The sequence below is a fragment of the Terrapene carolina genome, unplaced genomic scaffold (genome assembly GCF_002925995.2).
Source record: "Terrapene carolina triunguis isolate 2854851 unplaced genomic scaffold, T_m_triunguis-2.0 Scaffold193, whole genome shotgun sequence".
NCBI classification, from domain to species: domain Eukaryota; kingdom Metazoa; phylum Chordata; order Testudines; family Emydidae; genus Terrapene; species Terrapene triunguis.
The window spans coordinates 1,059,223-1,080,267 of NW_020664544.1; the positions used below are offsets into that span (position 1 = coordinate 1,059,223).

General features: G+C 46.4%; 2 protein-coding genes across 3 annotated transcripts in view; both read left to right on the forward strand.

Moving 5' to 3' along the window:
• Window positions 1-107: 107 nt before the first annotated feature.
• Window positions 108-19,841, forward strand: RETREG3 (reticulophagy regulator family member 3). Of its 2 annotated transcripts, XM_026654715.2 has the most exons (11): window positions 108-433; window positions 7,398-7,504; window positions 9,697-9,727; window positions 11,757-11,883; window positions 12,765-12,849; window positions 13,285-13,422; window positions 13,969-14,048; window positions 14,642-14,774; window positions 15,825-16,272; window positions 18,714-18,799; window positions 19,316-19,841. In XM_026654715.2, the coding sequence occupies exons 1-10, from the start codon at window positions 240-242 to the stop codon at window positions 18,769-18,771; spliced, it is 1,401 nt and encodes a 466-aa protein (XP_026510500.1). In that variant the 5' UTR covers window positions 108-239; the 3' UTR covers window positions 18,772-18,799; window positions 19,316-19,841. The 2 variants fall into 2 exon arrangements, with proteins under 2 accessions (XP_026510500.1, XP_026510499.1); XM_026654714.2 differs by having other exon boundaries at window positions 18,714-19,841.
• PSMC3IP (PSMC3 interacting protein) overlaps window positions 19,700-21,045 on the forward strand; it is a 6,320-nt gene continuing 4,974 nt past the window's right edge. Inside the window, exon 1 of the mRNA XM_026654654.1 lies at window positions 19,700-19,727. Within this exon, the coding sequence (XP_026510439.1) occupies window positions 19,700-19,727 (28 nt within the window). The remainder of the gene's footprint in view (window positions 19,728-21,045) is intronic.

Here is a 21,045-nt window from a genome sequence, read left to right on the forward strand (position 1 = left end):
GCCCCCGAGCTTCGTCCTGGCAACGCGCATGCGCAGCTCTGATTGCGCATGCGCAGCAGGACGACACCGCCTTTCCGTATAGCAAGATGGCTGCGCTCTGCATTTCCCTACTGGGTTCCGCCATGCCGATCGCGGCGCGAGGGGGTGGCGGTTGGTAACCCCGCGACGGGGCAGGGCTGACCCGGGCCGCCTGTGACGTACCGGCGCGGAGCGGATGTTGATCCCCTGACCGGGAAGCGATGGAGGCCGCGGCCGGAGGGAGCCGGGCGGGCGGCCCCGGCGAGCGGGAGCAGCGGGTGCGAGCGCTGAGCGCCGCCCTGCGGGCCCGGCTCGGGCCCTACGAGCCGCTGCTGAGCGCGCTGCAGGCGGCGCTGGTCTGGGAGCGGCCGGGCCGCAGCGCGCTGGGCTGGGCGGGCGCGCACGGCGCCTTCTGGTGAGAGAGAGCGGCCGGGCCGGGCCGGGGGGGTCGGGGCCGCGGGGGCAGCTGCGCTCATCTCCCGCCTGGGCCGCCCACCCGCCCGGTGCTCGGCGAGTCCGGGCCCGCAGCGAGCTACTCGGGGCCCGGGAAGGAGCTCGGAGAACGGGGCTCGCCGGGGCTGAGCTCGCCGGGGCTGAGCTCGAGCGAGCCGCCGGCGGCGCTCCGGGGGATGCGGATGTGTGACTGTAAACCGAGGGCGAGTCACTCGCTGCTGATCCGGGTCTTGCTCTGTAGCGTCCGTTCGCCGAGCCTCGTGCCGGCGCCTGCCCCGTGTCCCGTTCGGAGCTGGCTGGGTGATGGTTTGTAATGCTGCCGCAAGAACGACTCGTGCCACGTGTCAGTGGTGTGTCCCGCCGGGGATTGTGAGCATAGTGCCTGTGGACATGGAAAACCAACCTGCCACTTCGCCTGGAAGACTGTTATTAGCTAAGGTTTCGGAGTAGCCGCCGTGTTGGTCTGTATCCGCCAAAAGAACAGGGGTACTTGTGGCACCTTAGAGACTAAGGGTATGTCTACACTACGGGATTAATCCGAATTTAGATAATTCGAATTTGGGAAACAGGTTGTATAAATTCGATTGTGCGCGGCCACACTAAGCACATTAATTCGATTTTTAACCACATTAATTCGGTGGTGTGCGGCCACACTACCCCATTAATTTTAACCACATTAATTCGGTGGTGGCGGCCACACTAACCCTAATTCGAATTAACAAAATCGATTTTGGCGCTACTCCGCTCGTCGAGGTGGAGTACAGAAATCGATTTAAAGCGCCCTTTAATTCGAACTAAATGGCTCTGTTGTGTGGACGGGTGAAGGGTTAATTCGAATTAACGCTGCTAAATCCGAATTAATCCCGTAGTGTAGACCAGGCCTAATCCATTCCCAATGGGAGTAGTTTTCGCGACTGACTCGGTCTAGGACACTAATGTCCTGTACATACAGTTTGCTGTCAGTAATGACCGGTTTCTACTTAAGTCTAAACTAAACCTAGTTTAATGTTTGTGTGATTAGAGTCAAATGGTCTGTCAGCGACTTGGCAGAATCTGTTGCAGTGAGTGGATTCTCATGAAATGAGTAAACCGGTCACGGGAAGTTCTAGAGTCGTTGGCAGTTGTGCTGGCTAGTTCCAGTAAATAGCCATTTCCTCTTCTCCTACAGAGAAACAAGTGCATTGTCTTTCTCCTGTAGAGAAACAGGCGAGTTTGAGCTGTTCTAATAAAGAGAAGTGTGTGATTAGTTTGGGTCAGTGGTGTATGTTTCTGGTAGTCTATGGCTCTACTTCCTTAACAGGGCCCTGTGCCAAGAATGGATGTTCAAGTGTCTTATGTTTTCGTAGCTCTGGCCATGGTCTTCCAACAGCTTCATGCAGCTGGGGGAGAGGAGGGGAGGGGGCTGACGTGAAACAAAAGAAAAAGCTTTTGTGATGGTTGTAGCACTGTTCTCTTGCTCCTTCCCCTCACCTCCCTGGGGATTTTCCACATCCTACATCAGTCACCAACCTTCTGATGGCGAGAGAATGATGAGGTCCAAAGGGAGCCTGAGCCAATGCTAATAAGTTAACCAAAGAGCATTGCTTTCTGGGTAATTACAAGTGTAGATCCTCCCTCCAGGGGCTGAGCATAGGGGTTGTGGGGAACCAGCCCTTCATGGTGAAACTGACTACAACTTAGGCCACTGGGTCTGACCCTACAGAGAAATGGGAGATAAAGTAACACTTAATCTCAATAGTGAAGTCAAGCAAAGTCCATCTAGCTGTGTTCGCATGGCAAAGCCTTGGCCAGCTGGCAGTTTCATGTAAGAAACAATTCTTCAGTTAGACTAAAAGCAGTAAAATGCAGCAGTGTAAGTGTGAGTATGGTCGATGGGGGTCCCATTCCTGAGGTGCCTGGAACTCTTGAGTAGGCTCCGACTGGCCAAAGTCACACGATTAGGAAGAGGGAAGATTCAAAGTGGCCGACATTGGGAGCCCTTTCTAGCACATAATGTTCGGGTCAAGGTCTCCACTGTGAAATAACATTCACAAAAAGTAGGAAATGTATAACAGGGTTTCCTGATGATCAGCTTGGGCTTCCAGGTGTTAATCAGAAGGCTGTCTCATCTGGCAGTTTTCAGAGTCTGTTTAATCTCCAGGCAGTGTTACAAAAACAATGCTGTTTGAACTCCAGTTTTACACTGGTGGCAGCAGAAGGATAAGCACGTAAAAACACGTTCAGAAGGTTTTATTGTACAATCCTTTACCCAGTTATCACTCTGGTAGTCCTGGGTAGTAACTTGTTTTCTGAGTCAGTGTGAGACTGTTCAAAACTGGGAACTGTTGCCCAAAGAAATCTATTAACTTGCTTCTACGTTGACTGGTTATTGCAGTGGTCTCATAAATTCAGTCTCAATATCCGGCTCCGGGGGCCCCACAAAGGACTAACTGGGAGTCATTTGTATGGCAAGGAACGAAGTAGTGAGACAAAGTAATTATTCAAAGTTGCCACTGCCTGGAGGTACCATTGTCATTGTCCGAACACTGACATGAACAAAGCAAGTTGCAGCTGCAGTGGCAGGAGTAGCTGTAGCACATTGTAATGGACAGGATGGTTGGGAGGGTAATGGGGAAGTAAGTCCCAACGCATGTCTTGCGAAGAGGCTACTGCGCTTCATGCAGGGGTTCTCAGACTTTTGTACTGGTGACCCCTTTCACACAGCAAGCCTCTGAGTGTGACCTCCCCTTATACATTAAAAACACTTTTTTATATATTTAACACCATTATAAATGATGGAGGCAAAGCGGAGCTTGGGGTGGAGGCTGACAGCTCGCGACCCCCCATGTAATAACCTTGCGACCCTCTGAGGGGTCCCGACCCCCAGTTTGAGAACCCCTGGTTTAAAGTTCTAATATAAAAATGCCTAAAAGAGAAGTTGTCTCCGTATGTAACCATAACTCTGCTGGAGTTCTTGGACACGCTCTTGTTAGGACGTTTATACAGAAAACGTGACTGTGTCAAGGGAGTTTAAACGATCCCTGATATTTAAGCTGCAGGCAATTATCTTCATAGCTTCATGCACTGTGCTTCTCAGTGGTATCCAAATGCCTCATTAGTTTGGTTTTACTCTTCCATGGCGATTTCCATCTGCATTGCCTCCAAGAGGGAATTGTGAAGTGACCTTAGCGAGGGGAATCGGTGACGCTGTGACTGTCAGGAGGAACTGCTTTCATTGGACAATCAGCCACTTATGGTTATGAAGGGTCACATGCTCTTGTTTTGACAGCACTTAACTGTGGCATTTGTCTAATACCGGGCCCTGGTAGGAAGGCTTATGTGAAATTACCTCTTCTATGCAATATCTGTTTCTCTGGGTTTTCAACAAATAATCTCCAGATTTAAACCACCATTTGGGAAAGGGATAAACTGTTAGCATGCGCTCCTAATCAAATGACTGCGTAGACCCACTTAGCTGTAGTTAATGATTGCTAGGCTATAATTGACCCTTTGTGTGTTTTCTTACAAAAACAAAATAGCCTACGTGCTGAGGTTTGGCATAGGATGGCATATCTATGTCCTGCTGTTGTATTTTTGGTCATGTTCCAGTCTGATTCTTCTAGGCATTTATCTAATCTTCAGAATTCAACCATTTCTGTTGCTTTCCTTTGTGCATCTACTTCTTGCACTGTGTCTTTGTCTGGATGGATTTCAAGGCAGGCTTATTCATGTTGACTTATTGACTGCTGAGTATTTGAACCTTGGGCTGTGGAATTTAAATGATCTGCTTTTCTTCCAAAACTGGATTCACAGCTTACAAGATATCACGGGATGGGGGGAGAATCTAGTGCCAGAACACAACATAAGAATGGTCATACAGGCCAGACCAATGGTCTGTCTAGCCCAGTATCCTGTCTTCCACCAGTGTCAGAGACTTCAGAGGGAATTGAATGAGGGCAGTTATTGAGTGATCTGTCCCCTGTCATGCAGTCCCAACTGCTGGCAGTCAGCGGTTTAGGGGGACACAGAGCATCTGGTTGCATCCCTGGCTCGATGGACTATCCTCCACAAACTTATCTAATTCTTTTTTCAACAAAGTTATACTTCTGGCCTTCACAACATCCCCTGGCAATGAGATCCAAAGACTGATGGTGTGTTTTGTGAAGAAGTACTTCCTTATGTTTGGTTTTTTAAACCTGCTGCCTATTCATTTCATTGGGTGACCCCCTGGTCCTTGAATTATGGGAAGGAGTAAATAAGACTTCTTGATTCACTTTCTCCATGCTATTCATGATTTTATAGACCTCTGTCATATCCTTCTCCTTAGTTGTCACTTCTAAACTGAACAGTCCCAGTCTTTTTGACCTTTTTTGAATTCGTAGAGTGTTTAATTCTTTAGTCTCTTAAACTACTGGAATGTCTGCTTGTTTTGGTATGGATTTTAAACTCTAACTGGCATTGTACCATGGTCTGACCATGCTATTTGAGCACAAGTGGGAAAATAGCCATATGGAGATGAGCTACACACCATTTCTTCTGATTCCATCAGTTTTCTGTCCCTAATCAATCCACAACAAACTTTTTTAATGGTAAATGCAACTTGTCTTTTTGCCTGATCTTTGCCCTGTGAATTCCCTCCATGGGACCTGTCACTTGCTTGGCCCTACCAGCTGGTGCTTTATGCTAGACAAACACGTGTCCTGAATAGTCCAGATGACTGTGATTAAAAATAGATAAGAGCTTTGGTACTGAACCTTACTATTGTCATAATTAAGCAATAATCTCTACAAAATCAGCTAGTCTTACCACTTGACTGATTTACTTAATAGCCTGAGGCGAAGCTGAAGACTGGACAGACATTGAGCTTGTGAGCTATTTCAGCAGCTGAGGATGGGAATTAGGGGTACTGGTGTCAAACTGATAATTACTTTTTTAGAGTCTTTTCAGCAGCTGACAATTCCAGATGAGCACCATTAAGTTCAGGATTCCCACAGTATTCTTGCTGCCAAGTTAAAGAAGTATGGGCTGGATGAATGGACTGTAAGGTGGATAGAAAGCTGGCTAGATCGTCGGGCTCGACGGGTAGTGATCAATGGCTCCATGTCTAGTTGGCAGCCAGTTTCAAGCGGAGTGCCCCAAGGGTCGGTCCTGGGGCCGGTTTTGTTTAATATCTTTATTAATGATCTGGAGGATGGTGTGGACTGCACTCTCAGCAAGTTTGCCGATGACACTAAACTAGGAGGCGTGGTAGATACACTAGAGGGTAGGGATCGGATACAGAGGGACCTAGACAAATTAGAGGATTGGGCCAAAAGAAACCTGATGAGGTTCAACAAGGACAAGTGCAGAGTCCTGCACTTAGGACGGAAGAATCCCATGCACAGCTACAGACTAGGGACCGAATGGCTAGGTAGCAGTTCTGCAGAAAAGGACCTAGGGGTCACAGTGGACGAGAAGCTGGATATGAGTCAACAGTGTGCTCTTGTTGCCAAGAAGGCTAACGGCATTTTGGGCTGTATAAGTAGGGGCATTGCCAGCAGATCGAGGGACGTGATCGTTCCCCTTTATTCGACATTGGTGAGGCCTCATCTGGAGTACTGTGTCCAGTTTTGGGCCCCACACTACAAGAAGGATGTGGAAAAATTGGAAAGAGTCCAGCGGCGGGCAACAAAAATGATTAGGGGTCTGGAGCGCATGACTTATGAGGAGAGGCTGAGGGAACTGGGATTGTTTAGTCTCCAGAAGAGAAGAATGAGGGGGGATTTGATAGCAGCCTTCAACTACCTGAAGGGGGGTTCCAAAGAGGATGGAACTCGGCTGTTCTCAATGGTGGCAGATGACAGAACAAGGAGCAATGGTCTCAAGTTGCAGTGGGGGAGGTCTAGGTTGGATATTAGGAAACACTATTTCACTAGGAGGGTGGTGAAGCACTGGAATGCATTACCTAGGGAGGTGGTGGAGTCTCCTTCCTTGGAGGTTTTTAAGGCCCGGCTTGACAAAGCCCTGGCTGGGATGATTTAGTTGGGAATTGGTCCTGCTTTGAGCAGGGGGTTGGACTAGATGACCTCCTGAGGTCCCTTCCAACTCTGATATTCTATGATTCTGTGTAGGGAGTAGGAGTCTCGTAGGGAGGGACCCGTCTGCAAGCAGAAAACCTCAATTCTCAAAACTAACTACCTTTTAAACTAGAAAGTGAGGAGGAAGGTGACAGTTTGTTCCTTGGGACCACTGATGGCCTCCATCAGACTAGCTATAAACTGAGGCCATGTGGCACAGAAACCCTGAGCAAACATGAAACATTTCTTTAGGGTTCTAGAGGCAACTTGGTGTAAAAACAACCACTCCTGCTGCCCAGGCTAGGTGAGTGGAGGACTGGTTTGTCCTCCCTTCCTCCATCATATAACTCTTTTCCCAGGCTGTCTGGTTAGTCCGAGGTGTAATGGATACAAGACGAAGAACACTCATGAATAAAATTATTTTGCATCTCCCAATTCCTGATTAATTCAAAAACCACTTTGACTGGGAATTGGAGGCATCTGCCAGATCCTGAATAGCGCACAAAGCCAGGCATCTTTAATGTCAGCGTGGCTTGTGGAAATGCCGACAGACTAATTATAGTGGTGCACACATCACTCTTCTCATACTGCCTTGCTGCGGAGAGTAAGATAAAACTGGTATCTTTAAAGTAAATATAAAATTATTTTAGAAATAAATTGGGATAAGCGCAGAACACCCGAGTAACAGGAATATCCAGTTCCATGGATCTGATACCAGTTTTGATTTGAGATGTCTGCTGCCCCCAAAGACCAAACGAGCTATTTTCGTATTTCACCCAACCCAGTTGGTCAGTGCATTTAGCTAGAGGTGCTAATTTGAGAGGCCTGGTACAACAGTAGAAACAGACGCACGTGCTCACTGCTGATTCTTTCTCTGCTTCTTTTTTGCAGTTTTTTGGCACTGACTTCCCTTCGGCTGGTGTTCTTGGTTGCATTTGGCCTGATAATAATAGTTTGTTTAGATCAATGGAAGAATAAAATCTGGCCTGAAATTGAAGGTAAGATGCAGCAGTAAGAGCTGGCCCCTGAAAATGACACCTGTTTCTCAACTTCCTACCATGCGCTCTTTCTCTGCACCATTTGGCTTTAAATATGTCTCGGACAGAGTCACAAAGGGCTAGATTCACAAAAGGACTTATGCGGGTAAATCCCAGAACCAGGCCCCACGGGGACTTGCAAAATCCCCGCAGAGCTGCTGCCAAACCCTGCATGTGCCTAAACTCGCTCGGCACCTAAGCTTTTGCAGTAAAAGTTCGCTAGATGCCTATGTTTTTGCCCCCGAGCATGTGCACTGCAGTCCCATGCTGGCATGTGAACGCCTCAGCCCTGGTGCAGTGCCCGAACTGGGGAAAGGAGACCTGCCCTCTGTCTAGCTTGCCTGTGGAGCCTGATCCATTAAACTGCCTCAGAGTAGGCCACAAATGTGAACAGCTGGTGCGGGGGCTTCCCTCATAACTTCTAGCCCAGTGGCTAGGCTGCTCACCTGGGATGTGGGAGAACCCCTGGTTCAAGTCCCCCCTCCACCTCTGGGAGAGAGAATTTGAACAGGGGTCTACTACCTCTCAGGTGAGTGCTCTAATCTGTGGGCTATGCGATCCTGAGGGGAGATGCACGCTCTCTCCCGCTCCTAATGAAGCTGTTCCACAGTGAATAAATAATGTAAAAAGTTGTTGGAATAGGAGGACTGGATCCTGGGTCTCCCAGGTCCTGGATGAGTGCTCGGCCCATTCGGCTGCAAGTCATTCTCATGGCTGTGGGCTTGTGCGGGCAGTTTTGTTGCTCTCTGGCCCAATGACTTTTTAAAATTATTTTTGCACAGTGAGGTAGCCCCACATCAGAGTATCCTGTAGCCCAGTGTTTATGGCCCTTAGCTGAGACGTGGCAGATCCCAGTTCAAATCCCTTCCCCCGTGAGGTGGAGGGGGGACTTATCTGGGGTGTGGAGACCTCCCCAGTTTGAGGGCCCTAACCACTTGGCTAAGAGTTCTGAGGGGGGTCGTCATCCTTCTCCTCTTCCTCTCCTTGCACAAGGTGCCTCGTGCCAAGAGCGGGTTTGAATCCCAAGCAGAAGCAGGTGCCTATATCAGAGGGGCGGGGCATAGCACAGACCCCCCCCTCAGCTTGGCTCCTCCCAGTGGCTGGCTTACGTGAGGAGCCAGTCAGTGACACACTTTGATATTCCAGTAGTGCCCACAATGGATTGACTGCACAGAAGACACAAGTCTGCCCCAACGAGCTTCCAATTTAAGAAATCAGAGCTTGCAGGATAGGACTGAATTAGTTTTCTCACTTGAACACACTGGAAATTGTTTTCAGAGTGTTTGTAAGGTAGTAAATGGTGGTTGTCAGAGACCCAGCCTCATTCTGGAGATTCTGAGAGGGGCGGAATCTTCAAGAACTGTCAGTTACTTGAATACCAAAGTGTTTAGTAAATCACCAGCTCTAACGTAGAACTCCGCCATCCTTGCCTTGAACACGTGATAAGATTTGATGCACAGCCCGTTCACCACCTAAAAACAAATCGGTGTGTGATCTGCAGGCTCCCAAGGGGTAACTCCCTGGCTAGCTAGTCGAGGTTAGGTAATAAGCGTTAATATTATCTTCCAAGAGACAACACAAGCTGAGGCATAGAAGCTGGCAGTGATTCCTGGCATCAACTTTCTTTGGAAGGTAGGCAGGCTTATGGTGGCTGTGTGCTGCTAATTGTTTCTACTTATCTTGAGGGTTGCATATTCAAGTCCCTCAGTAGCCCTGAGCTGTGCCAGTTCTCTAAGCTAGCCTGTCCCTGGGTCACTTATCAACCCCAATCCAGGAAGTAAGGCTCTCCTGGATGTCTCCAAATTATGAGCAAATTGTCCATCCCTCAGCACACCCAGTACAGTAATGGGTGTGTAGGCTGTATGTTGAAACAGGACTGGTAGTTCTTGCTTGTGGTTAAGACTAAAATGAGCTATTAGTGATTTGCAGAACAGAATAGCCATCCAGTCACTCTCTCTAATGGTACCTGTTGTGACACAGAGGGGAGGCCTGTCCTATGAGAATATGATGCAGAGCAACAGATTTTTGGTTAATTACCTTTATCAATCACACTGGTTGTTTCTCAACCTCATACAAGTTAAACTCCCATTAGCTAAACATTCTTACAGCAAAATTCCTTGCAACTAATTCAGTGTCTGTTCTTAATATTCTAGTGGCAAGATCTGACGAATTGGACAATGAGAGGTATGGAACGCTAATTAAATCCCTCTTCTTTTTTTTTTTTTTTGTGGTTTTGGTTTGCTGCTGTGTTGGTACTTTGTTATGATGACAGAACTTACTCATTTTTTGCACATGTTTGTCATATCTGCTCAGTTTCAGAGGAAGCGTTGAGTGGGGGGTTCTGTTCTGCCTCTGCCACAAGCTTTGGTTGTGACCTTGGGCCAGTCACTGAATCTCTCCCTGCCCACACAGCCCGCTGTGTAAAATGGGGATAATGTTCACGTCAGCTTTGTAAAGACCCCACTATGTTAAAAAAGTTTTCTGTTGTGCCTTTAAAGTGTATTGAGAGCTTCCTTGCAAGTGACAGAATAACCCTTCTTGAAACAAGAGAAACTTGTCAAACTTCTCTGACCAGAGCTGGATGCACTGCAGGCTTCCCTGGTAGTTAGTGAGACCCTGAGTGCGGCATTAACAACAAAACTAGAACTCTCTTGGGGTTTTGTCCTCCATAACAGTACTTTCCTCTCTCCAGGCACAGCTTACATAGGAATGGTCAGACTGGGTCAGACCAATGGTCCATCTAGCCCAGTATCCTGCCTTCCAACAGTGGCCAATGCCTGATGTCTCAGAGGGGATAAACAGGGCAATTTCTGTCAATCCTGTGCGGTCTAGTCCCAGCTTCTGACAGTCAGAGGTTTAGGGACACCCACACCATGGATTCTGTCCCTGGCTGTCTTGGCTAATAGCCATTGATGAATCTATCCTTCATGAACTTATCTAGTTCTTTTTTTAACCCAGTTGTACTTTTGGCCTTCACAACGTCCCCTGGCAATGAGTTCCACAGGTTGACTGAGCAAAGAAATCCTTCATTTTGTTCGTTTTAAACATGCTGCCTATTAATTTCATTGGGTGACCCCTGGTTCTGGTGTTATATAAAGGGGTAAATAACACTTCCTTTTTCACACCGTTCATGATTTTATAGACCTGTCATGTCTCCCCTTAGTCGTCTCTTTTCTAAGCCAAATTATCCCAGTCTTTTAAATCTCTCCTCATATGGAAGCTGTTCTACACCCCTAATCATTTTTGTTGCCCTTTTCTGTACCTTTTCCAATTTTAATGCCTTTTTTTTTTGATGGGAGGACCAAAACTGCACATCAAGATGTGGGTGTACCATGGGTTTATATAGTGGCATTATATTTTCTGTCTTCTTATCTATCCCTTTGCTAATGGTTCCTAACAGTCTGTTAGCTTTTTTTGTCGGCTCTGTTGTTCACGTGCACTAAATAGCCAAATCGGTCTTTCAAAAGTTACATTGTAAAACTCCTCAAATGTTCGAAAACCACCTAATCAAGTGTCAGCAAAGCATGTCTCTCTTGCAAGTGACCTGGCACAGGAGGAAGCACTCTTCCGAAGGCACAGATACCATGTGACCGAAGGTTAATGAGCACCAGCAGACACTGCCAAAAGTAGCCTTTCAGTAGTGACAACGAATTTCCACCAACTAGGTCATAGGGCTCTTTAGAAACTTGGCACTGAATTCTTACAGGCAGTGGGGAGGTGTACACACCAAGAAATAACTCTACTGTACTGGCTAAATCCCCCTGCCTCAGCCGTAGCTGAATCTTCAAGCAGGGCTTTCCTCCATTTCACTGCAACTCATTCTAAGCTGTGTTAGTGATCCCCAAATCCTTGTGTGCTCTAATCGGATGCACGTGATTGCTATGGGAGTTTGCACAACATGAGGCCTGCCAGCTGCCTTTGACGTCCAACAACTTGCAAGTTCTTGCATTCTAATTGCAGTACTCAGCTAATTATTAGCTGTCTGTAATTTAAAGAAAAATGGGGTGCATATTGAATGGCATACGGGTCTAGCTATTGGATTTTTCCAAATACTAGGTCTGGTCTTCCAGACTTTGGGCAGCTGGTGGAGGGGGGAGAAAGTGGTCTTGAAACAATGCTTCTGTAGTGAAGAGTGCCCTATATTAAGGTCAGTTTAGTAACACCATGTGGCTCAGTAGACACCTGCTCACTAATTATTCTGCCTTCTCTGTAGCTGGGGCTATGTTCACCCTCAGTTGCTGAGTGTGCCGGAGCTGTGTCACCATTTAGCTGATGGATGGGTTACTGGGGTCACCTTCTTAAGGAATCTCTTCGTTTTCAAAAGGCAAAATCCCGGCAAGGTAAGAGCACACTTGCTTGGGCAAACTAAACACTCGGCATCTAATCTTTGATGCAGACAGCCACTCTGTGAATTGCAGGAGCATCCAGAATGGGTAAGTGTATTCCAAACATAAGATGTTCCTTGCCCTGAAGAGCTCCCATTTTGAAAAAGGGAGGTGGGAAGGGATCGAGCATACAAGTGAACGGGACGGGGAGGTGGGAAGGGATCGATCGTAGGAGTGAGCAGGGCGGGGAGGTGGCATCTTTGCTTGTCGATTTCATTTTGTTTTATTTAGCAGTAAATGTAGCTGTTCCTTCTGTGGGTATTGGTCTGAAGTGTCTGCTATTAACCTCACAGTTCTTTCTCTGAGTCTGGCTTTTAATAACTTAAAAACCAAGCCAGAAAGTGGTTTGAGAATCTTTTTTTTCCCCTCAAGTCCTATAGAACCAGTGTTAGCCTAGTGACATCTGCGATTGTATGGGTAGTATGAAGAGGCTGAATACTTAAATGCTTATTACTGTGATCACAGCCTCATAAAACACGCCCCTACTCCCGCCTTTGGAGGGGACCGTCTCCCACAACCTTACATCTGCTTGTCAGCACAGACATTGTAGAATCCTGCCCTGCCTACAGCAGTGAGCAGTAACTTAAGTTCCCTTTAAATTGCCAAGGTGTCTTGGGATGATAGACAAAAACTCTTAAAATGAGACTGTGTTGGTACCTCTCCTAATGAAATAGGATCGCCTAAGAAGACCGGAGTATCCAAACCGTGTTGCTGATATTTGATCTGTTGTTTCTTGGCTGGAACTCTCTAGAAAACAAACCAGTTACACCAGCTGAAGTCACCTGATTCCGTTATTTTAATGCTATGGAAACTCATGCTTTCTCCTATGCCTCCAGTTTTGCCTTTTAGTGTGTGGAGTTTTTACGTTCTTGGCTGTTCTGGGCCGATACATTCCTGGACTCTTGCTCTCATACCTTATGCGTAAGTACAATATTCCTCAGTCAAACAAGGGGTTGTATACAGAGCGCTGGGGCAGTATCGCTAACGTAGACTCAAAGGTGCAGCTGATATGAACGGCTAACATTCTGACAAATAGAATGTAAAATGCCGTTGCTCTTGTGCTAGAATGTTAGTGTTAGGACAGATTGGCCAGCGAGCCCCAAACAGGCTCTAGGTGCATGTCTGTCTAGGCAGATACATGCTCTAAATGCTCTAGCATGTTGATTGCTATCTTAGTTCTAGTAAATCGGCACAGATCTGCACTGCTCTCTACCTAGCTTCTGACGCACTGGATTGTGTGCATACAGCACAGCAAAACTGAGTCTTGAATCTTTATACTGCATCCCAAAACACTTGATTGACAGATCTGTTAAGTAGCACAGGCCAGTTTCTAACCAGCTTCCCCATTTACCTCAGTGCTCTTCATCCTGCTGTGGCCTCTCGCCGTGTACCACAGACTGGGGCAGCGCTTGTACATGAAGCTGGAGCCAGCTCTGCAGCGGTTGGATTTCAGCGTTCGAGGCTACATGATGTCAAAGCAACGAGTGAAGCAATGTAAGACTCCAAGAGTGTCTGAAACTAGCCAAACAGCCGGCCCTTGAAATCGACAAACAGTTGCTGACGTGATCCCCCAATCATAGGGCGTGACAGCAACCGCATGGGTAGTTCAGCATTCTTTTTGAGTCCTCTTGTCAAATATTCGCAGCCCCTCCACAGAGATGAAGCTGTGCAACTACACTGGGTCCCTGCTTCAGATGAGAGCTTTCTACACATTCCCACTGGCTCCCAGCCTTTCCCCCTTTCTCAGCTATGGGAACACAAGGGCACTAAGTGCTGCTTGGTGAAAGCTGATTTTTGCCTGTAGCGTCTCTCTCCAATGTGAGGTTGCTGCTGAGCATGTTCCATTTGGCACTAGTTCTGCAACAGCCCAAACCAGAAACTAGAGAGCCCCCGTTTAACACAACAGCTTTTTGAGCTGTGGTAGATTGACACCCTTTGGTCTACATTTGAAGTGACTTTCTGCTGTGCGTAATGTTATGCTTAAATGTTGCCTTGTCTGCCCTGGGAATAATGGGAGATTTCTGCTTTGACTCATGGCAGTGCGCCAGCGAGCGCTGAACCGGGAGCCTGCTGATGCTGGGACTGACAGTGAAGAAGAACTTGCTGCGTTCTGTCCCAAGGTAACCAGGCATCTCTGCAAATTTCAAAATCAAGCAAGAAAGCCTGCAGTGCATTGATGGCTTTGGTGTGTCTGAATCAGGTTTGTGATAAAACTGCAGCCTTGGAATGCTCTCTGGCCTCAAGCCTAGGGTATCAGGTGGAGAGGAATATCTGGGCAGAGTCTGGCTGCAGGCTTTCATACACTGTCAAGCCTTCCTGTGCTCCGAGATTAGTCTGGCTGCAGTGCTCCCAGCCCACTTAATTAAACCCACATCTTATCTGTGTATCTTAAAAGCTTGAACTTTCCAGTCCTTCCGTCTGAAGGACCCAACTCCCAAAGGTACATCCGTTACCTTTTCCACACCCCTGCTCTGAATCCTGTCCAAAGCCAGATGTTGCACCTGGATTGGCCATCAGGGTATTGCAGAGCAGTGTGGAGCCAGCACCCCACACCCCCTCCTTCACCCGCCATGGGGTAGCAAAGCAGCAAGCAAGTCTCATGTGGGAGCCTGTCATGCTGGGTCATCAGAATCTTTCTAGCTTGGATCACAGAAACAATCTGAGCCAGTAGCGCTGATGTTCTTCTAACTGTGTTTTCTTCTCTGCTTCAAAGCTGGATGACTCTGTAGTTGCTAAGGAACTGACTATCTCCGACTCTGAGCATTCAGATGCTGAAGTTTCCTACACTGAGAATGGGACGTTTAACCTGTCAAGGGGACAAACTCCACTGACTGAGGGATCTGAAGGTGAGAGAGAAGAAACAGCCTCCTAAAGGCAAAGGGACTCTACTCTTCCCTCCTCAGCATCCACCACCCTGAAATGAGGAAAATAGACCTGATGCATTCCCTGAGAATTGAGCTCTGGTGTATAATGTTCACCTGCTACCTGCCACAGGATGAAGAGCTCACTGTCCTGTCTGAATAGATCCAGTTTCCACATATGGTGCCTAGATATGGCACAGAGTGCTTGGGAAGAGCAGCATAACCTGATGTTGGTACAAAGTGACAGCACTAGCACGTTTCCTATTCACGCCATTAGTGAATGGAGGCAGCTAATTCTCCGCTTTAAGGAATATTCATATTCTGTTTACAGCTACCCAAAGAGGGAATGTGAGCTGTCAGACTAGGCCTTCTGCGAGATGGTCTGACTAGAGAGTGTCTGCCAGGGCAGGCACACACATGATCTAAGCCTTTTCAGTGTGGAAATGTGGCACTGGTTTAACTAAAAGGTGTCCCTTTAAACTAAGGCAATTAAACCCATGCAAATTCCTGGGTAGATGCTTATTCTGGTGTACCTTAATCAGTTCCTAATTAACTTGAGAGAAACTGAAGTAAGCCTGGTTTAAACCGAGATGAGTGTCCACACAGGGGTTTGTACCAGTTTAGTTAAATGAGTTCAAAATGTAACACCTATAGTAAAACCAGTGCAATATACTCATATAGCTGAGCCCTTAATCTCAGAGGGTTCAACATCTGAGCACCCTCTGCTGGCTGACGGTGAAAGAAGCCTGGGAGGACATGCTTTCTCTCCGCACTAGCTGTCCCCTGCAGTATCCTCACTCTCTTGGATAAGAAAGCAACTTTTGTCTGTCGTGCCTGCCAAAGAAAAGTGACGCTAAGTGTAGCTTGGTCAGAGGAGGCAAGCGGGTGGTGTGTTTGGGGACCAGGATAATGGTTTCTTTCATCAAAGATGGCTGAACTCTGCAGGGGATCAGTATGACACTGTCTGTGGCACTTGCCTGATGGGTTTGGATAGCCCATGCTATAAGCTTACAGCTGTTTCTTGTTCCCTTCTAGATCTTGATGGTCACAGTGACCCTGAAGAATCTTTTGCCAGGGATCTCCCTGACTTCCCTTCCATAAATCCAGAGGTGACTGGAATAGATGATGAAGATGACACCAGCATTGGGATTCCCAGCCTTGCTTACCGCTCGCAGGGCATGGAAGAGCTACGTCACCCGTATGACCAAGAAGCAGCTGTCCCTGCGCTCCTACTAGGGGCACTGCCCTCTGCACACAATCTTACAAATAACTTAGCTGGATTTGTCACCAGAGGCATGATACAATTAGCCTTGTCAGGAGCCTCTCAGCCAGGCCCTGTATACAGTGACAATCCCCAGAGAGGCACAAAAACCTATCTTAGAACCTCCAGCTCTGACTTGGACACTGATGCAGAAGGGGATGACTTTGAACTGTTGGATCAGTCCGAGCTGATCCAGCTGGATCCAGCTGGCTCCCGAGGCCAGTAAGCAATCACACTTCCTTTCCTTCTGATTTTTCTGTCATGAGTAGCAGAGGGAAATCTTCAGAAGAAAAAGCATTGTACAGTAATCTAAATGGTCTCCTGTGGGTACAAGTAGTATGGCAACCAATCCTGGCTGGATACATCACTGTGATGTGAATTTGTGGGGCTAGCTTGGATTTCAAAATAAACCATGCTTTGGTAATTCACAGGGCAGAGGCTTTTGATGCGATAGCCCCAGTAGCACCCACACATCACTCTGCATTGTCTATTGTGACGCTCCTTGCCCTAAACCAAACCTGCTCACTTGAAACAATAACTGCTGAGTGTGTCTGCAGCTCTAGTGCCCCTTGGCAGACCGACTTCAATCTCAGTTAGGAATGTTCCTGCACCAGCCCAGTCTCTCGCATGCAGACACTCAGCAGAAGGTGAACAGGACTGGCTTCCTCTTAGAAACCTGGATTATGCTATTTTAACTTTAAAACAAAAATTCCCTACTCCTAAGTCACGCATAAAAACAACTGACATTTCTCCCTCCTCCCTCAGCAGTATCCAGCTGTCTTGGGTAGAAAAAAACAATCTAATGGCAAAAGCAGTTTCCTCCCAAGTAATGACAGAATTCATATTGCTCCCATCAAAACCCAAGCTTTCCAGTGACGCTAGTTTATAAAAGTCATAATGGCAATAACTCATCTACTGTGCTGGTCCCAGTCCTTCGGGGAGCATCTGTGCAGCACCTGCGATTGCATTGCCTGTCTAAAAGGAAGGGGCTTAGTGCTGGATTAACACTCTGCAGAACTAAATTCTCTCACTTGACTCTAGAGCAGCTACCGCCTGGGCAACAGCAATACTACATTCCATACCCTGCCCTGCCCTGGAACTCCTCCTGCCTGAGGGGGGTGGAGGGGATTCAGTCTCCATGGCCCAGTTAGTTCTTGGCCTCTGTGACATTGCCCAATCTGAGGCAGTATTGTGCAGTGAGGACACCTGGTCACTAGACTGCCAGTTCATGTCACACAAGCCACCAAACAACTAGGAGCTGGTGACGATTTTGGTCACTTTTAGACTTGAGCCAGCAACCTGAAGGGGAGGCTCTGTAAACTGACTGGCCTGAGCCATCCAGTCCCTAAATTTCCCAATGCTTTTCTAAGCCATAGAACTTGATACCGATTACACTTGTGCAGCAAGCAGCTTATCTCTTCAGGGAAATTCTCTTGTTCAGTTCAATTCTAGCTTTCATTTTATTGGTGCATTTTTAAGTCAAAGTTAGGCAGAATGTAGACTACCTGTCTGGAAATCATGGCCATATAGAAATCTAAGCTATAAAATGGACATGTGTTGGTATTGGATTTAAATTCAGGAATTAGGTGACTTTTCTAGGTTATGAATAAGAAAAAAACTAAGGATGTTTTATCCATAATTAGTATCAAATCAATCAGTAGGATAAAAGTCAACCTTAGCTATGGTGCAGCAAGGGCACCTCATAATAACCAAAATGGACCTGGGCCTAAATTGGCATTGAAAACAAAATATAGAAATAGCTCCAACCCCAGATCCTTAATTGGGTTAATTTGGATACTGTATGTACTTGGCTATTATACAGTGTTAAAATTCTCATTACAAATACAAAGATCTTGATCACTGAGCTTCGAAAGGAATCAGTGCCCTTTACCTACTATCAGACCTGCTTCTAGCTGCCTCTGCCGACACTCCTGCTTCAGTGCTGTGGTATCCAGTGTGGCTGGGATTATTCCAGTACCATGGATATGACTACAGAAAGTGCTCTGTGTAGGCTGCCTTCTCAGGAGTCTCTTGTCACTGCCTGCAGCTTTCCTGTCAGTAAATGGCCATTTTTCTTGGCTTGCAGGCTACATTAATACATGCAAAAGACTAGAATCTGCCCCATAATACTTGGGAGCAATAACTAAATGAGCCACTAACTAGCACTTTAAATTGTTTGAAACCATTAACCTGGGACTAGATTCTAAAATCTACTTAGTATAGTCATTCTGCTCACCTACAAGGCTCTGATGGTGTCCTCCTCAGCTGATCTAGTGAAATTTTAATTCTTATTGGTAAGGGAATTTCTGGGAATAATTCTTTAATGTAAGAGGAGCATATTGCAGGAAACTACCATGTTACTGGAACTGCCTTTCACCAAGGGCATGGAATGGGTGTAGAGAGCAGATCTCAATCTGTCACGCTGGACAGGTTGTCAGTCTCACTTTGGGGGTTGAGAGGCCTGTGATATAGGGAAGAGGAGCTGCCTCTTACCATGTGAAGCACTAGATTCTGGAACCAAGCACAGCAGGAGGCCAGGCATGCATATCTTTAGTAAAGCCCTAACGCAAACTTGCATGCCGTAGTTTTGTTAAACAAAAGCCCTATGTGAGCACTTTGCAAACACTGACATGAACTTTGTCATAAGACTTAATGTCTTGCAGATTGTTTGAAGAAAATGGATTCTCCCTGTGCCAAACTGTACAACTATTGCATGAGTAACTTACAGCACCAGAGGTTCAAACTTCAGGTACAACGTGACAAGTTGACTTTTTTTAAACCTGGAAAAAGTATTTAACTCTTATGTGATATCTTGCCTTTTTCCTACTGTTTCCTCTTCTCTGCTGTGAGGAAGAACAAACCTTGTATGAAATCAGCCTTTTACACTCCACATTGGTGTTAATACCATGCTGTAAAACTGTTCAGAAGTTCTGGTGACCCTAAGTACTTTAAAACAAGATTTGCAGCTCCCCAAGTCAGAGGAAGTGCTCTAAACTCAGTTGGCTTTATTAGACAACAGGGTAGATTAATTGTATCAAATCAGGGTAAAACAAGTCAATATAAATCTAGAGTGGTGGTGTTCTCTGAAACATCCCTGTTTAATTGCATCTCTTTGTAAGCAATCAGCATAATCAAAACTAGAACTGAAAAAACAATGCTCAGTGCTAATGATTAGTCTATTTTCAGATGCATCTACTAGCGATTTAAGAGTCTGTGAACACCCAGTTTATTCCCTGAAGCACTAACAACACTTCCTGTATCACAGACTCGTTTCTTCAGCCATTCCTTTGACCCCAACCCCCCAAAAAGGCTGTGCGTTATGGGGGAGTGTTGTGGTACGAGCAGAGCTAGGACAGCGGTGTTCTGAGCACGGATCTCCTACGGATGGCCGCCTCTGCCACCGGGCAAGTAACTTTGCTTCTCTATACTTCATTGTTCCTATTTAGAAGTTACTAGCCTCTTATGGGGGCTGTCAAGAGGAGAAAATAAACCAATCCATGATGAGCAGTGTAGGTTTCCCCAGACTATTCCCACTGCTTGTGCCAGCGCAGGCTCCAAAACGAAGCTTCATACACACCATGTTGTGAATTTTTGGATCCATATTTCCATACTCATTACAGCCCTCCTTGTCCGTTGTGTAGTCACCACCATGGCTTTTAAGGCTGAAGAAGAATGCCGTACTCCACTTAAATCTCTGAAAATTCTTATGAGTTATGTCTTTACTAGTATAGGGTGTTGTAGCAGTGTTGGTCCCAGGATATTTTGTCTTTACTAGTGGCAGTCTACCTGTCTTTTAGGGCCAGATAGAAAACCAACACCTTCTGCAGACGTAGGGGGACATTTTTTCTTTAATGTTCTGTGCTGAAGAAAATTACTTTTGTAGCAGAACCCCTCCAAATGATATATAACTATGGATGGGTGATGAGCACCTCTAGGTCAAAGTGCTTTCTTTGCTGCAGTGCAGAAAGGGAGAGCTAACCCATTGTAACAAACGGGGATGTCTGTTCTCAGCTGTGGCACAAGTGGTACTCGGGCTGCTTAAATATAATTCTTTGGAATATTCCTGACCTGGCCAGTCTCTCCCCCTCCCCCACACATAAATCAATAAATAAAATCTTCTAAAGTGCTGCTGCTTCCTAAGGATGGAAATGCAGAATCCTCTGCAGCAGTAAATGTTTGAAAATAGCATCTGTTAACTTTTTAACATTCTTTTGGAGCAGGGCCTGTTAAGTTCTAGTAGCATTAACAGATGCTATGCCCCACATTAATGAGCTACTTTTAAACTGATTGCTTTTACTTCTTCTTTGGTTAAAATGCAGGGACCTCTGTGCTGTGGTCCCCACCAAAAGTGTAAATTTGTAACTCCACCTAATGCCAAATCAGGTTTGTAGCCCCCACTGGGAGCAGAGTTCACCTGGTTTTGTGAACAATGTGAGAGTTGGGGGAATCATGTGATTTTACATTTTAATGGCTCTCTGGCAGTTTCCAAGATCTTTAGTAACTTGTGAAAACGTGTAAATTTGCTCAACTGAAACTTTCTGTAGACCAGCATATCCACTGTGAAAGCATCTAGTGCCCGCTGAAGTTGCACCATCTCTAGACTTCATTAGTTTAGAATTTCATGACTTTAAAGCATTTTAAGACCGATGATCCCACGCTGCCCTTTTTTGCCAAATAATGTGAAGTCAGTAGTCACAAAATCAATGACGTTTCTAGGGAAACAATGCACCCAAAGGCCCGCCTAGCACAGCGTGCCGGGCTTGGTAACTTTTAAATGGGTTGGTTTTGATATCATGGGTGTGGCAATATCATCCTGTGTGTTTATAGTAGCCACCATTGTGAACGTTTATAGTCATTGGTCAGTTTGCCGTTTTTTGAAGTGAGTTAAGTAAAATGTTGACGATAACTTTAGTTTTTGTCTCTTTTTTTTGGTTATTCTACCGGCTGGGGGTAGGTGGAATGAAATCAACACCTGTTCGTCCCAGGCGTGTCCCT

Coding starts and splice junctions, on each gene's coding strand:
- RETREG3 (XM_026654714.2), top strand. CDS start 240: ATGGAGGCCGCGGCCGGAGGGAGCCGGGCGGGCGGCCCCGGCGAGCGG. Junction 434..7,397: donor GGCGCGCACGGCGCCTTCTG/GTGAGAGAGAGC, acceptor TCTTTTTTGCAG/TTTTTTGGCACTGACTTCCC. Junction 11,884..12,764: donor AAAGGCAAAATCCCGGCAAG/GTAAGAGCACAC, acceptor CTATGCCTCCAG/TTTTGCCTTTTAGTGTGTGG.